This window comes from Eptesicus fuscus, chromosome 11 (assembly GCF_027574615.1).
Source record: "Eptesicus fuscus isolate TK198812 chromosome 11, DD_ASM_mEF_20220401, whole genome shotgun sequence".
NCBI lineage: Eukaryota > Metazoa > Chordata > Mammalia > Chiroptera > Vespertilionidae > Eptesicus > Eptesicus fuscus.
Window position 1 is genome coordinate 72,604,053 of NC_072483.1, and position 14,684 is coordinate 72,618,736.

General features: G+C 50.8%; 2 protein-coding genes across 10 annotated transcripts; one reads left to right on the forward strand and one right to left on the reverse strand.

The window, feature by feature from the left end:
* The first annotated feature begins 51 nt into the window (after window positions 1–51).
* RNF25 (ring finger protein 25) lies at window positions 52–6,512 on the forward strand. Of its 6 annotated transcripts, none has more exons than XM_054722873.1 (10): window positions 52–150; window positions 2,359–2,433; window positions 2,633–2,780; window positions 2,872–2,939; window positions 3,037–3,106; window positions 4,241–4,312; window positions 4,410–4,553; window positions 4,787–4,876; window positions 5,177–5,311; window positions 5,518–6,512. In XM_054722873.1, exons 1-10 carry the CDS (start codon window positions 110–112, stop codon window positions 6,094–6,096), a joined length of 1,422 nt encoding a protein of 473 aa, XP_054578848.1. In that variant the 5' UTR covers window positions 52–109; the 3' UTR covers window positions 6,097–6,512. The 6 variants fall into 6 exon arrangements, with proteins under 6 accessions (XP_054578848.1, XP_054578847.1, XP_028006788.2 ...); XM_054722872.1 differs by having other exon boundaries at window positions 4,784–4,876; window positions 5,518–6,511; XM_028150987.2 differs by having other exon boundaries at window positions 2,678–2,780; window positions 5,518–6,511.
* A 614-nt stretch (window positions 6,513–7,126) lies between these two features.
* Window positions 7,127–11,292, reverse strand: LOC103289313 (mitochondrial chaperone BCS1). Of its 4 annotated transcripts, none has more exons than XM_028150993.2 (8): window positions 11,248–11,292; window positions 9,493–9,861; window positions 9,252–9,391; window positions 8,868–9,062; window positions 8,532–8,595; window positions 8,132–8,301; window positions 7,568–7,685; window positions 7,127–7,434 (listed from the first exon to the last, which is right to left on the reverse strand). In XM_028150993.2, exons 2-8 carry the CDS (start codon window positions 9,810–9,812, stop codon window positions 7,182–7,184), a joined length of 1,260 nt encoding a protein of 419 aa, XP_028006794.2. In that variant the 5' UTR covers window positions 9,813–9,861; window positions 11,248–11,292; the 3' UTR covers window positions 7,127–7,181. The 4 variants fall into 4 exon arrangements, with proteins under 4 accessions (XP_028006794.2, XP_008143384.2, XP_028006795.2 ...); XM_008145162.3 differs by having other exon boundaries at window positions 11,191–11,251; XM_028150994.2 differs by lacking the exon at window positions 11,248–11,292 and adding an exon at window positions 11,113–11,158.
* Window positions 11,293–14,684: the final 3,392 nt, after the last annotated feature.

Here is a 14,684-nt window from a genome sequence, read left to right on the forward strand (position 1 = left end):
TGCGGTTGCCTAGCAACCGCCGCTTAGCCACGCAGCCGCCATTCCCTTAACTTTCTGCCTCCGAGTAACCCCAGAGTATTTCCGGTTCCGGCTGTGGGCCGGAGGAGACATGGCGACATCTTCGTCGGCAGCTGCCGGGGAGGAGGACTGGTAACTTTGGGGCATGGGCTTTGGCTGACCGCCTGGATCCGGTCCAGGGGACTAGCGGCGCCGTGGACGGTCCGTATGGCGGGCATGTGGGGCGGAGCGAGGGATGGCAGAGACGCTGACATCTTTCTCTGAGAGCTTCTGGACTGGGAGTGGGTGGGTGGAGGGGCGCTGATCTAAGCGAAAGACGACGGGATCTGCGCTGACCAGGCCAGGGCGAGCCGCGCCTTATCTGGTTCAGCCCTCTTTTCTCCGGTCTCATCCTATCCCATTGTCTCTTCTTGAAGTGGATTTGCTCAGGGTCCCGGGGGATGCCTGCTCATCATATCGCCCCACGTCTCTCTTAACCTCCCAGAACCTGTGTCCTCCAGCTCCCGCCCTCCTTCCCTCTTGGATGAGCCGAGGCTTTCCTCTCCCTTCTCCCTCCCTGACAATACTGAGGACTGTTGTCTGAATAAAGCCTTACACTTCACAAAAAGCTCTCTTAGTCCTTCTCTCAAGCATTCTTAAAAGAGATCAGAACCTGAAAGGACTCTGGGATTTGGGAAAAGGATAAAAGGGGTTCACTCCACATTTTATTAGCTGTGTGATGCCGACCAGGCCACCTATGTTCTATGAGTCAGTGTCCTCGGCTGTGAAAAGGTGGGTGTGGCATCTACCTCATAGAATAGTTGAGAGGATCACGATGGATTTGTAACATACATCGGCCTCTGAAATGTAGGCATCTGAGGGGACTAGATGAAGCCTGACAGGTAAAATGATTTGCCAAAAGGTACATAGTTATGACTAGGAATATGGGTTGTCTGTTTCCAAATCCTATATCCTTAGTACTAGGATATTCTACAGTCACCCTCCCCCCTTTTTTTGGTCACAACTTTACCGCCATCCCACCCCATACTTCCTATCAAGGCTCAAGTCACAGCTAGACTGAGTGAAATATGGTATTGAAGGGCCCCTTGATGGCTACACTTCAGTGTTTCATTGATTCAGAAAGCTTAAACAGCGCTGGCCTTTAGTGAAATCATCTAGACTCGTGGTTTTCAGCCTGTTCAGGGGAACATTATGATTTTGAGGAGACACTTTGATCCATGGAGAGAGCAGCAGTAATCGCACAGCTAGCCTATAATGCTGTGAGACAAAAAAAAGTTTTGAGCCCTGGCTGATGTGTCTCATGAGGTGATTAGAGCATTGGGCCTCGAATGGAAGGGTCTAGGATTCAATTCCTGGTCAAGGGCATGAACCTGGGTTGTGGGTTTGCTCCCCACCCCCAGTTGAGGTCCATGCAGGAGGCAACTAGTTGATGTGTCTCTCTCACATCAATGTTTTTCTCCTTCCCTTCCACTCTCTCTGAAAAAGCAATGGAAATGAGGATTAACAACAAAAAAAGAAAATTTTGAGAACCACTAATAAAAAGTCATGCTAAGAACAGTGTTGCTCTTGGTAAAGAGGGAACAGTATACCTGTAAGAAAGCAAACCATTTATGCATCTTTTCATGTATTATCAGTGTCACCTCCAGGGTCATTATGACTGCTGTTTCTGTGATTTAAAATGTGTGTCCTCTGATTTACATCAGGACCACTGGATCCTGACCTGGACAGGTTGTAAATACACTGAATACTAACTATATCCTTCTTTCCTTTTAAGGGAAAAGGTAATATACAAATATAGGCTAGGTACTATGGCCAAGATGCCACTAGATACCTTACATAAACAAAGTCCTTTCATCCTTACAATAACCCTAGAGAGTAGGTGGTATTATTTACATATGTTAGACAGGGTAACTCAGGCTTACAGAGATAAGTAACTACTCAGATCACATGGGTACTATGTGTTTGGTACCTGTTGACTCAGGCTGATGGCTCTTCCACTACAACACAGCAACATAGCTTTTATATCACCTTGCTCTGTTTAGATGGTATCTCCTTTGAGAAGGTTTAGGGTAATTAATATTGGCAGTATATGTAAATACTGCGATCCACATGAACAATCGTGTAGAGAAAGCCAAGAGTGGTATTGGTAAGTTTGATGTTAATCAGTGGACATCATATTTTTGGGTCAGAGAGATGGCCACTAAGGAACAATCAGGAAACCAGGTTCTCATCTGAGTGCTGCCTGTTAAGCCTTGAGATTTGGGCTAGTAATTTCACCTTCCTGAGAATCTGTTTCCTCATCTGTTGGCAGAAATGATCTCTAAAACTCTGTCTCTCTAGGGTCCTTCCCTCAGAAATCGAGGTGTTAGAATCTATCTATCTGGATGAACTACAAGTGATTAAAGGAAATGGCAGGTGCGTATTCTTCTAGAGGTAGACATGAGTCCCCTTAGAAATGAGACGTTTCCATGCAGAATCTGTGAGCCTTGATTCAAAAATGTATCTCTCGTGTAGATCAAGACTATTCCTTTCATTCCCCCCACCACCACCAAAAAAGAGGGGGCCTGTTGCTTACTTCCTCTGCCCGCTTTACTATCTCACCCCAACCCTCCAGCCCCTGCCCAGTCACATCCCAGGTCTCCACTTCATCCACCTACAGATCTTCGCCATGGGAGGTCTACATCACCCTGCACCCTGCCACGGCAGAAGACCAGGATTCACAGTATGTCTGCTTCACTCTGGTGCTTCAGGTCCCAGCACAGGTGAGGTCCCTACCTTATTGCAGCAAAGGGAGTAAGGGGACAGGTCTGGGGTGGGGTGCTTTAGCAGTAATTTGTGGTTTTCTCCTACTAGTATCCCAATGAGGTGCCACAGATCTCTATTCGTAACCCCCGAGGACTCTCAGATGAACAGATCCACAAGTAAGCAGACTGGTTAGAGCAGGGAAAACTCAGGATACAGCTCAGTCTGGGGAGGGAAGGAAGCAGGCCTAATGTTTGGTTTGCCTTCTTCCTCCAGGATTTCACAGGCACTGGGCCATGTGGCCAAGGCTGGGCTGGGTACTGCCATGCTCTATGAACTCATCGAGGTAAGAGGTCTTCTAGCCTGGGGAGATGTCCTTTCTTTCAAGGGAAGCCTTGGCCTAGAATCATGAATATGTCTGTGTTCATCCAATTAGTCCTTGTTTTGGTAAGGTCTAAATCCAGAAAGACAAGACTCTCTTCTGTTTCAAAAAAATCTCCCAACAAGACAGTTCTATAGCTTTCCCAAGTTGCCTATTCCAGCATCTTGATAGAAAATTACATTTCTTCTTTAACTTGCATTAATCTTGCTTTAGTTTCAGTGCATTTCTTGTTTTCTTGGCACTGGCAACTGAAAGTAGCAAGAGATGGATCCCACCTGGAGGGTCTTTGCCATAAATGAACATTTGAAGGCTAGTGTGCCATTATAGCTGATTAGAAAGGCATGGTTCTTTACAGAGTTTCTATCCTAGTGAAGGAAACTCACATGAAGCACCACCTAAAAACTACAAGTTAACATACAAAGGTCACTTTAGCTGTTTGAAATTTAAAAACACACAATTAAGTACAGTCTCATTTTCCTCTACTTTGAGTTCTTTAGAGAGATGTTCAGAAAAGAATAAAGGTGGGTGGTCTGGTGTCAGAGAGAGAGAGTGCATAGGCCATTGTAGCACTCCTGAGTCAGGCCTCCACAAAGCAGTGTTGAACTTTGTGGAATTCCAAAGTATTCACTACTGAAATAACAGTGCAAATGCATATTTGATAGCTCAACTTGATGCCTTTGAGTTCTCTGTTCCTTTGGGTTGTCCATGCCTTGATTTTATTTCTGAAAGCCTATTCCAGAACAAACTCACTGGGGCAATGATTTCAAAGGGGGCTAACCAAGAAAGGCCTAGAAGATGTGTTTTCATTGAACACTTTTTTTCTCTAAGATATATTATTTTCATCCTCAAGAGCTATTAAAGGCGACTAAATGAGTGGAAAAACAAATTGGATTTTGAATCTCGCAGTTTGGATGAGGGTCAGGGATTTAGAGCAGGATTGATTCCAAGCAGAGGGAGCATCACCAAGACAGAAATGTGTGCACACGAGGTAACAGACTGGTGTGGTGGGAGACCAGTTACTCCTGGGAGTAGTGACAGGTTTTACTCACAGTTCTTGCTGCTGCCTCCCTGTTTGAACAGTGTCTTCTCTCCTCTCAGAAAGGGAAGGAAATTCTCACAGATAACAACATCCCACATGGCCAGTGCGTCATCTGCCTCTATGGTTTCCAGGTGGGTCTCTCTTGTAACCTGTGGTCTGCTTAGGGTAGGCAGTGGAGGGCTCATGAGAGAACTCTGATGCAGCGGCTTGTATCCATACTCCCTCCAGGAGAACGAGGCCTTTACGAAAACACCCTGTTACCACTATTTCCACTGCCACTGCCTTGCTCGGTACATCCAGCACATGGAGCATGAGCTGCAGGCTCAAGGACAGGAGCAGGAACAGGAACGGCAGCATGCCGCAACCAAACAGGTCGGCCCGCCAGACTCTGCTTACATTTGACACCGCTGACTAACAACCTTTCCTCTCCGTCCAGTCCAGGGGCTGTTAACCTTCTTATGGTCATGAGTGAACACTCACTTCTGTTTAGAAACAGGCATGCCTGTCCCAGCACTCGGCAGATTAGGCTGGCTGAGTGGTTGGGCAGCTGGTGATCACCCTGGGCCGTGAAGCAGGGGTGTGGTTTTCTCCTCTCTTTTTAGAAGGCTGTTGGTGTGCAGTGTCCAGTGTGCAGAGAGCCCCTCGTGTATGATCTTGCCTCACTAAAAGCAGCCCCTGAACCCCAACAGCCCATGGTAAGGAACTCCCTTCCTAATATGAGGCAGGAATAATGGTATTCTCCAAGGGGGGAGGAACGGCATCTTGTTTGCCTTGAATGGGCTCTGAAATTGGGCTCAATCTGAGACCTCTACAAAGCCACAGGGCCGCTCCCCCCCCCCCCCCGGGAGCCCAAGGCTTCATTCAGGAGCCCAAATCTGAGGGATAAAAACCAAGAACTGTGCACAGATTTCCTGAGGCAGTCCTGGAAGAGCAGGGGCTCATGTCTACCTTGTGTTTATTTTTCTCTCCCTGCCAATCTGCTCCCGTCCTACCAGGAGCTGTACAAGCCCAATGCAGAAAGCTTGCGCCAACAAGAAGAGCTCAGGCGGCTCTACCAGAGGCAGCAAGAGAGGGGGGGCATCATTGACCTAGAGGCTGAACGTAACCGGTATTTTATCAGCCTCCAGCAGGTGAGGAAACCATTTCCCACTCCTTCCCTAGTGACACGAAGTTTCCTATGAACACCCCTCTGCCATGGCCCTAGGGTGAGCTTTGTTCTACCTACGGCGGGTTACAGGCTGATGGTGGTCAATTCATGTAATGGGCGAGAGGCCTGTAGTTCCCTGCTTTGAGAAGCTGAATCTCCTTCACTGCATCTGCTCACTTTTTTTTCTAGCCACCTGCCCATTTGGAACCTGAGTCAGCTGTAGATGCCTCCAGAGGATCCCAACCACTCGGTGCCCTTGCCACAGAACTGTCTCCTTCATCAACTGCACAACCTACCCAGTCAGCTCCTCTGCCTGTGGCTTCCCAGTATATGTGCGAGAAGATTCCAGGGACTGGGCCAAATCAGCAAAGGTTGAGTGAGACGCAGAAAACTATCCTGGATACCCCCCGGGCCAACCGAGGCCTCTGGAGACAGCCTGAACGGAGGCACCTAAAGGGAGAATATAATGCCCACAAAGGTACCAATGACACCCAAGAACTGCCACCTCTTGAGGGGCCCCCCAAGGAGCCCGTGGACGTAAAGCCAGAAGAACCCTGTAACCAAGGGGTTGGAGGTCCTTCCCAAGAGAATGGACCTGGCAACTGTCAGGGTCCCCCGCCCCGCAGAACTCGGGACTATGCTCGCTGGGAGCGTTCCAAGAGTCGGACACCAGGTTCTTCCTATCCCCGCCTGCCTCGGGGTCGGGGAACCTACCCATCTGGTACTCGAAGGGAGCCCTTGAGCCTGGAATCGGAGGATGGTTCCTAGCAGTACTGTGGTGGGGCAGGGAAATAAGGGGTGGAGGGGGGCAATAAAGAGATTTGGCCTTGTTTGGCTTTCTTTGCTCAGTAGCACCAAGCCTGTGAAGTATGGCTGTCTTCCTAAATTCCTAGCAAGGCTGGAGTGTGCCAGAGTAGCCTCAACTTTGCCCTGAGATCTGTTATCCCATAAGATCAGGTCTAGGTCAGAAAGGCCTAGTAGTGGGTTTCAGGGAAAACTAGTGGATGCCAAAATTTAAGCAGTCTGCAGGAAGCACCCTGCCCTGTAACCCACATTTTATTTATGTATACTAGCATTCCCGTTGCAGGAAAAATCCTGCAATAGGATTTCCTGCTGCACTCTATCCCGCCTCCATTCCTCCCTTGCCGCCCGCCCCGCCTTCTCCTCCAGCCCACCCGAGTTTCCCTTCGCCCCCGGCCCCGCCTCCGCTCCGCCCTTGCCACCCGCCCCGCCTTCTCCTCCAGCCCGCCTGAGTTTCCCTTCGCCCCCGGCCCTGACTTCGCTCCTCCCTTCTCCTTCCCCCCGCCCCCCTGGCTTGCTTGCTTCTTCGAAGCTTTACTCCCTTTTGCAGCTCTTGGCTTCTTTCGACATTGTCTTGATATGCAAATTAGCCGCCATCTTTGTTTGGGTAATTTGCATATTCATCCTGATTGGTTGGTGGGCGTGGCTTAGGTGTAGCAAAGGTGCGGTCAATTTGCATATTTGTCTATTATTAGATTAGATGGTATCCCTCAAAAAATGTAAACACACTTTGATAACTCAATTTTGATAATGAAATGTATTTTAATAAACAATGCCTTTATAATTATTCAAAGTGTGTGTATGCATTTGTGGGGGACACCATATATACATGCTTTTAGGTGGAGGACTGTACTTTTCTGTTTACTATAGTGTCTTCTCTTCCCCCTTTGGCTAGGCTGTGTTGCTAACACTTGTATAGGTGGATGCTTGATGGCTCCTGTGATTGCAGCCCCTGCTTTTTACTCAAGTACCAATACAGGGAAATCAGAGACCAGAGTAGTGTGGCAGGTGTTTATTAATCCCCTAGAGGATAGCTGAGCAGGACCCAGTTGTCACCTCCTCAGGGACTCAACATTTTGCATTGCCCCTGTAGGGTCATTTTTATACAGCATGAAGTAGCCCTGCACCTGAGCAGGACTAATCTCAGTTGTAGTTCGAAGGACACATTCTGCAAAGGCCTCCGCCAAAGAAGGTGCTTGCCCTGGATAGAACCTCTGGAACATCTGAGTCAGCTGCCAGTATGAGCAGTAGCCCACGTACTCCTTCATGTCTACTCGCCCCGGGCGTATCAGGGCAGGGTCCAGTCTAAGAAAAAGGCAGCAGAGTCACGGATAGTAGTACACTGGTACCCCCAAAATGATGGTTCCCTCTGAACTTTCTGATTCTCCCAAGGTACAGAGTTGGTGAAGTCTAGCCTCTGTCTCTCACTCCTTCCTACCTGTCAACATGGTTGGTAGTCATGAATACAATGCGGGCCTCAGTGGAAGCCACACCATCCAAGGCATTAAGCAGTCCACTGAAGGTGAGACGACCTAGACCTTGGTACTTTACTGGGTCTAGAGGAAGGGAGAGATGAAGAAGCATAACTGGTCAGTCATAGTCCTACTTAACACATTGCGGACCGGTAGTTTTATTGCTAGCTTTACCCAGTAGCCAGATAAGTTTCTATGGAATGAGTACAAAGAACATTCCACATAAATGTTAAAGGCATGCTTTAAAATTAAATACCCATTACATTTTGAAGTTATTACATGTTCTTACAAGCTAATATCTTTTTAATATTGTGATTGTCCACAAGCCTTAGAACAGAAAACACGAGAATTCTCGTGATCCGTCTACAATGTGTTAAAATTAGCTCTTTCTATTCCCCACCACATTCCCTACTTATCTGAGCCTCTTCTAGGCTTTTGTTGCTAATCCATCCATCCTCCATCAGCCTTCTGGGTTTCTTTCTTCTGTTCCTCATTTAGAAAGCCCCCTTTCCTCAACTCCTTTCACTTACTCTGCACAGCCAGATCTCGACTGAGAAAAGCAGCATCCACGTCCTCTAGGAGCACCAGGCTCTGCTGTGGGGCCGCACTCAGCAGGTGGTTGAGCCGGTCATCAGAGAGGCTGGAATCTGTGAGACTCAGCAGGCAGATGCTGTGCTCCAGCTCCCCAGCCAAGGCTGTGCTATGGAGGATGGGAGGACAGGTGGTTGGCAATCTGGGAATTCGTCCTTGGGCCCAACTGCTTGTTCCTCACTATACTAGATGTGTCAGGCCTAACCCTTCCACCACCCCACCCTAATGTTCCACATGTCTTATGTTTATCCTGGTTCCTGTTCTCCACATTTATTTCTCTTTCCAATCCCAACCCAGTTTTTCTCCAGATTGAGGGTTAAGAGAAATGACACTACTCACATAAAACTGCTCTTTCCACAACCAGGGGGCCCATAAAGCAGGTAGCCACGTCTGTAGGGAATGCCTGGGAATACAGCCAGGATGATCATTAAGACTTCAAGTCAATCATGTACTCTGCCCCAGGTATCTGCATTCATTCCTCAACCCCGTTCCCTGGAGGCCCAAGGACCTTGGTATTAGAAGAAATCATCCCCATAGGCAACCTTCTTTTCCCCTTCATCTCTAGGAATTGGGCTAGCGCTGTATCCACCCCATCTGGCCACAAAGACTAACCTGTTTCCTCCTGCTCTACCATCACATCAAAACAGCCTGGTCAAGACCCCAGCTGCTTCTTACCTCTGTCAATGTACCACTTGGGGTTATCGATAAATTCCCGTATGTCCTTGAGAATTCGGTCAGCCAGACCCTGTTCTAGAACCACAGAATTCAGTGGCCGCCGCCGGCGTGGATATCCAAAGGGGCGCCATTCAGAGCCCACGGCTGTGTGCATCACTGTTTTCCCTTCTTCCTGTTCCAAGGCCAGTGCTCGAGCTGGGAGGGAGGAGATGAGACAAAGCCAGTATTACTCTCTGCTCTGCAACTAAGGCAGAGCTATGCCAAAACAGCTTACCCCAGCCCCCTGATCCCATGGGCTCAGATCCTCCAAGCTTCCCTTCCTCTGATGTCAAATGCTCCCAACCCAGCAACTCCCCCACAGAGCCTGCCTGTGTCATCCCACACCTTCCTCCAAGATGTTGAAGAAAACCTTGCGGTCAGTGCCCAGAGCTGTGAAGGTGACAGATTCCCAAGGAGTGCCCGTCTGCAGGTCTATCATCTGCATCTCTCGGCTTCGTTCCACTCGGATCCATTTCCCCTGATACCTGAATAAGAATGGTCAAAATGGGGTGAATGAATGTGTCAAACCCAGCTCCCCTCATTCTCCTTTGCTACTCTCAGAGCGTTCCCTGGCTCCCAACCTTACCAGATAAAGTGATTTCCAGGGCTGGGTACAAATTCAAACTTAGTAGAGATGCGACCACTCTCATGCTGAAGGTACGAGGTCTCGACACTGAGGTGCTGAGTACGGGTACTGTGGCGGGTGAGCCAGCTAAGCAACCAGGCATAGCTCCTGTCTCGAGCAGGGACTTCCAGTGTGATCATGTAATGGCGCCGGAATGCCACCAGGCCCAGCTGGGCACCCTTCCGAGCCAGGGCCAGGGCTGTGCCCACACCCACCAGCCCAAATCCAGCCCCAAAGTAGGGATTGTCCTTCAGGGTCAGAACAAAGTCTGAAAGGGGCATCTTGAAAAGGAAACACCGAACCTTACAGGCCCTGAGGCAATTTCAAAACCTGGGGATGGGGAGCAGTGGGAATGGGAAAAAACACAAGGTTAGTTAAGCAACTGGACTCCTCAATCCCTCCCTCCTGCAGAAGCTGGCAACAGGAAAAGCAGGTCAGTTACTGGGCCCTTCAGTGTCCTCCCCTTGTGAGTTGGTGGTGGTGGTGGAATGCAAGGGCTGAGACTCCAGGCCCCTTGTCCCATTTGCCCTTCATTTTCCTGTTCATACTTCAGTTTCCTGCCAAAGGACTATGTCTGGAGAATCCTAAGAGAACAATGTAACTGCCTTCAACAGGATAATGGGTAGAATTTTTGTGGTCCGTGGGACCTGTTGAGATAGAAAGGGTCAGCAGGGATGGAGCCATTCTCTTCCATTGACCTGTCAGTAATCACCATGCCTTGTTACAATGAGTAATGTCCTTCAAATATCCTCTCCTTTACATGCTCAATTCCCAATGTCCTGTTTAGCCCTTTAATATCTCCCACCTGAGATATTAAAAAATTTTAGTTTTTTTTTTTATATACTTTTATTTCAGAGAGGAAGGGAGAGGGAGAGATAGAAACATCAATGATGAGAATCATTGATCTGCTGCCCCCTGCATGCCCCCTACTGGGATTGAGCCCATAACCGGGGCATGTGCCCTTGACCAGAATCGAACCTGGGACTCTTCAGTCCACAAGCCGATACTCTATCCACTGAGCCAAACCAGCTAGGGCAAAAAAAATTTAGTTCTTGAAATGGTATCTTAATAGGAAGGTCTCCATCTCTGCTTCACCAAACTGGTACACAGGGGTCCAGTTCTTGCTTCATAAAGATCAGCTTCAACCATATTTCTTTCCCTACTCCCAACATCTCTCAACAGATCCCTGAATTAGGGTAAAAACTCCTCTGCCTGGTACTCAAAGCCCTCCACCTACCTTTCATGGATTAGCTCCTAAAACTACCTGTTGAACAAATAAACAAACCACCTCCCACCTCAGGGCTCAGCAGTTCTCCTAAGCCCATTCTAATGTATTTTCTCCAATGGAAGTCCCGCCCATTTGCTACTTCCTCCATAGAGATTTTTCATAATTCTCCACCATAAAACGTGACCGGGTCTAATTCTAGACTGTAAGATTCCGAGGGGTAGGAAGCCAGTTGGTTTCTTCTAGTACGTCTTTCCCGCCCCTTCCACTTTGCTCTGCGCCTGGCACGCGGGGCGAAGCACTGACAGCGGTGACCTCCGCTGAGGTTCCGAGTTGGATCCAGAATTCCAAAATACCTATGCATGGAAGCCACAAACAAAGCCCTTCCCGCCCCGGGCCCTGGGCGGACGCCCTCTCCCGCACGCCCTCCACACCCCAGCTCGCGCCTCCAGCTGCGAGGTTTCGGGTAATCCGTCTCTCCATCGCCTTACCCGCATGACTCTCTGGCCCTCCCTCTCGATGGTTTCACCCCTTCGGGTTTGAGGGAAGCGCCGCTCGGCCCCACCCCCGAGCCTTCTATCTACTTCCCGCCACGCCCACCAAGAAGGCCCTGCCACTCTGCCCCACAGCTCTCGATGGTGCTCCTCGGATTTTCTGACTCGGGCGGGAGCGGGGATGATAGAGAAAACCATAGAGTATTCCTCCCGCCGCCAAAAGGGAAGAGAGAGTGGCCTTCGTATGCCCGAAGCCCTAGAGTTCCTCTGGGCGGGAGGCGGTCGTAGAAAGGGTATCCCTGGAGGCGACTCCAGCTTCTGGTTGACCATAGAGATGCGGCTCCCGCCGGCCCTGGCCGGGAGGTAAGTGAGTGGCTGTGGGGCGGGAACTAGTAGGGAGTCCGGGTGGAGTGGGCTGGACGCAAAAGTTTCTCGTGCTCCAGGATGAGGGTGGGCCTGGGAGGTGAGAACCCTCGGGAGGAGGTGATGAGCCCGGCGACGAGCGGGGTCCAGGAGCATCACATAGCCGCCCTGGTGCCTCACTCGCGTCACTGCTCTGAACCTCGCCCAGTTACCCGCTACCTCTCCTCAGGACCATAATCGTGACGATTCTACGTCCCTAGCCTTGCAGATTACAAGTCGGCTTTCCCATTCCCTGGCTCTTGTGATTCCTGTTCCAGCCCAACTATGTGGACACTGTCATTGCCTCCACTTCACAGATAAGAAAGCTGAGGCCCAGAGAAGGGAGGTCACTATATCTGCCCAAATCCACGCAGTGGATCAGAGCCCACAGGCAGGTGGAAACTGGGTGCTTTAGTACCTAGGCCAGGTTTCATTCATTCCCGAGGCCTTCTCTCTGCTTTAATCTGTCAGGAAGCCTTCATAATGGAAGTGATATGTGTGTATATTATTAAAGAACTAGAGGCCTGGTGCATGAAATTTGTGCACAGGTGCGGTCCCTAGGTCTGGCCAGCGATCAAAAGTGCGAGCGTCTGTCCTGGAAGGGCAGGTCCCAGCTGACCTCTGGGCCCTGGGCAGCACCTGGGCCCCCAGGACCCCGCACACCTGCTTCCGCCTGAGGCTTCACATGGAGATGCAGTGAGCACGGCTGGATGCTGCAGGCCAGTGTGCAACGTGGGCCTCTGGGCTACCCAGTGGCGCTGCACGGAAGCCAGGCAGGCAGCGTGCTCTCTCCTGGCTTGCCTCGCAGACTGGCTCCTGCGCCAACCCATGGGGAGTCCAACCAGCCCCACCTGGAAGAGGCCATGCAGGTGCGGGGCGGGCTCCTTGCGGGTGCCTGGCACCTGAGCTCGGGTTTCCCTGGCACGTGAGCCCTGGTGTCCTGGGGAAGGGTAGCTGGGGGAGTGAGAGTGAGCTCGGTGGACACCCCACATTCTCACCTCACCTCTGGCCCCAGGTAGCCGGTGAGAGGTCGCAGCCTCCCCTCCACCCACCCGGGTGCCACGGGAGATTGGTCACTACCACCCACCCCCAGTTCCCCATCCCAGCCCCCTACCTGGCTCCCTCAGTGCCTGGGAGCCGGGCGGCAGCCCCACCCCCTGCTGCAGCTGCTGGTCACTGTTTACAGGACAATCAGCAGGGTGATTAGGCCCCCTTTCACCCCCGTCTTGGCCTGGCGTCGCCCACTCACCTGCTCCACCATCCTGCCGCAGTCCCACTCTCATCAGGGCCCATCGGGACAGCAGCACCTCCACTGCTGCCTGCTGCCAGTGCCATGTCGCCGACGCCCACCACGTTCTGTGCCGCTCCCTGGTGGTCAGCACACGTCATAGCGTGTGGTCAAACTCGGGTTGAACTCCTGGTCTAGGGGACAATTTGCATATTAGGCTTTTATTATATACTAGAGGCCCGGTGCACGAAATTCGTGCACGGGGGAAGTGGGTGTCCCTCAGCCCAGTCCGCACCCTCTCCAATCTGGGACCCCTCGAGGGATGTCCGACTACCCGTTTAGGCCCGATCCTGGTGAGATATCCCTCTCACAATCCAGGGTGGTCGGATATCCCTCTCACAATCCAGGACCGCTGGCTCCCAACTGCTCGCCTGCCTGCCTGCCTAATTGCCCCTAACCGCTTCTGTCTGCCAGCCTGATCACCCCCTAACCACTCCCCTGCCAGCCTGATCACCCCCTAACCACTCCCCTGCCAGCCTAACTTCTCCCCTGCTGGCCCGATTGTCCCTAACTGCTCTCCCCTGCAGGCCTGGTCGCCCCCAACTGCCCTCCCCTGCCGGCCTGGATCCCCCCCAACCGCCCTCCCCTGCAGGTCTGGTCCCCCCCAACTACCGTCCCTTGCAGGCCTGGTCCCCCCAACTGCCCTTCCCTGCAGACCTGGTCCCCCCCAACTGCCCTTCCCTGCAGACCTGGTCCCCCCCAACTGCCCTCCTCTGCCAGCCCAGTTACCCCTAACTGCCCTCCCCTGCAGGCCTGGTCCCTCTCAACTGCCCTCCCGTGCTGGCCTGATTGCCCACAACTGCCCTCCCCTACTGGCCATCTTGTGTCGGCCATCTTGTGGCCACATGGGGGTGGCCATCTTGTGTGTTGGAGTGACAGTCAATTTGCATATTACTCTTTTATTAGATAGGCTAGGATAGTTAGGAGTTGGTTAGCCAGACAAGAAAGATGGAGAAGGTCCATGAAGGAGAAAGACAGAGACAGACAACTGCATGTGTAGAAGCAAAAGAGAATGTGGTGAGTCTGCGGAATGGCAAATCATTGGTATGATGGGTTCAGAGATCTGTTGAGGGAAGAAGTGGAAGATGAGTCTGGAGAAGTCAGCAGGGGCCAGACCATGAAGGAAGGGCCATATACCCATGCTAAGGAATAGTGAGGTCATAAAATATTAAAAGGGAAAGCTACCTCTGAGATCCCTTGACCCCACCCAATTTTGTTACAGATAAGAAAACAGATCCAAATCACTTAATGATTTGACCAAGGTCACTTAGCTCCAAAAAACATAATCTGCAGTCTTTAGCATATTGCCCAAAATGTGCTTGTTGTCTCCTAATATTGGCCCTTATTATAATTTTTATACTTTATGTTCTAGACATTGTTACAAAAAGAAAACTTCTAGCCCTAGCCGGTTTGGCTCAGTGGATAGAGCCTGTGAACTGAAGGGTCCCGGGTTCAAATCCAGTCAAGTGCACATGCCAGGTTTCGGGCTCAATCCCCAGTAGGGGGCGTGCAGGAGGCAGCTAATCAATGATTCTCATCATTGATGTTTGTATCTCCCTCTTCCTTCCTCTCTGAAATCAATAAAAATATATTTAAAAAGTAAATCCTATCTAATAAAAGAGTGATATGCAAATTGACCATCACTCCAACACAAGATGGCCGCACAAGATGGCCAGCAGGGGAGGGCAGTTGGGAGGGACCAGACCTGCAAGGGAGGTCAGTTGGGGGCGATCAAGCCTGCAGG

Excerpts from the sequence above, each read along its gene's own strand:
- RNF25 (XM_054722872.1), top strand. The coding sequence starts at position 110 with ATGGCGACATCTTCGTCGGCAGCTGCCGGGGAGGAGGACTG. Across the intron at positions 4,554-4,783 it reads AGCATGCCGCAACCAAACAG|AAGGCTGTTGGTGTGCAGTG; the intron begins GTCGGCCCGCCA and ends CTCTCTTTTTAG. Across the intron at positions 4,877-5,176 it reads CTGAACCCCAACAGCCCATG|GAGCTGTACAAGCCCAATGC; the intron begins GTAAGGAACTCC and ends CCGTCCTACCAG.
- LOC103289313 (XM_028150993.2), bottom strand. The coding sequence starts at position 9,812 with ATGCCCCTTTCAGACTTTGTTCTGACCCTGAAGGACAATCCCTACTTT. Across the intron at positions 8,302-8,531 it reads TGTGGAAAGAGCAGTTTTAT|CACAGCCTTGGCTGGGGAGC; the intron begins GTGAGTAGTGTC and ends CATCCTCCATAG. Across the intron at positions 7,435-7,567 it reads ACTACCAACCATGTTGACAG|ACTGGACCCTGCCCTGATAC; the intron begins GTAGGAAGGAGT and ends CCTTTTTCTTAG.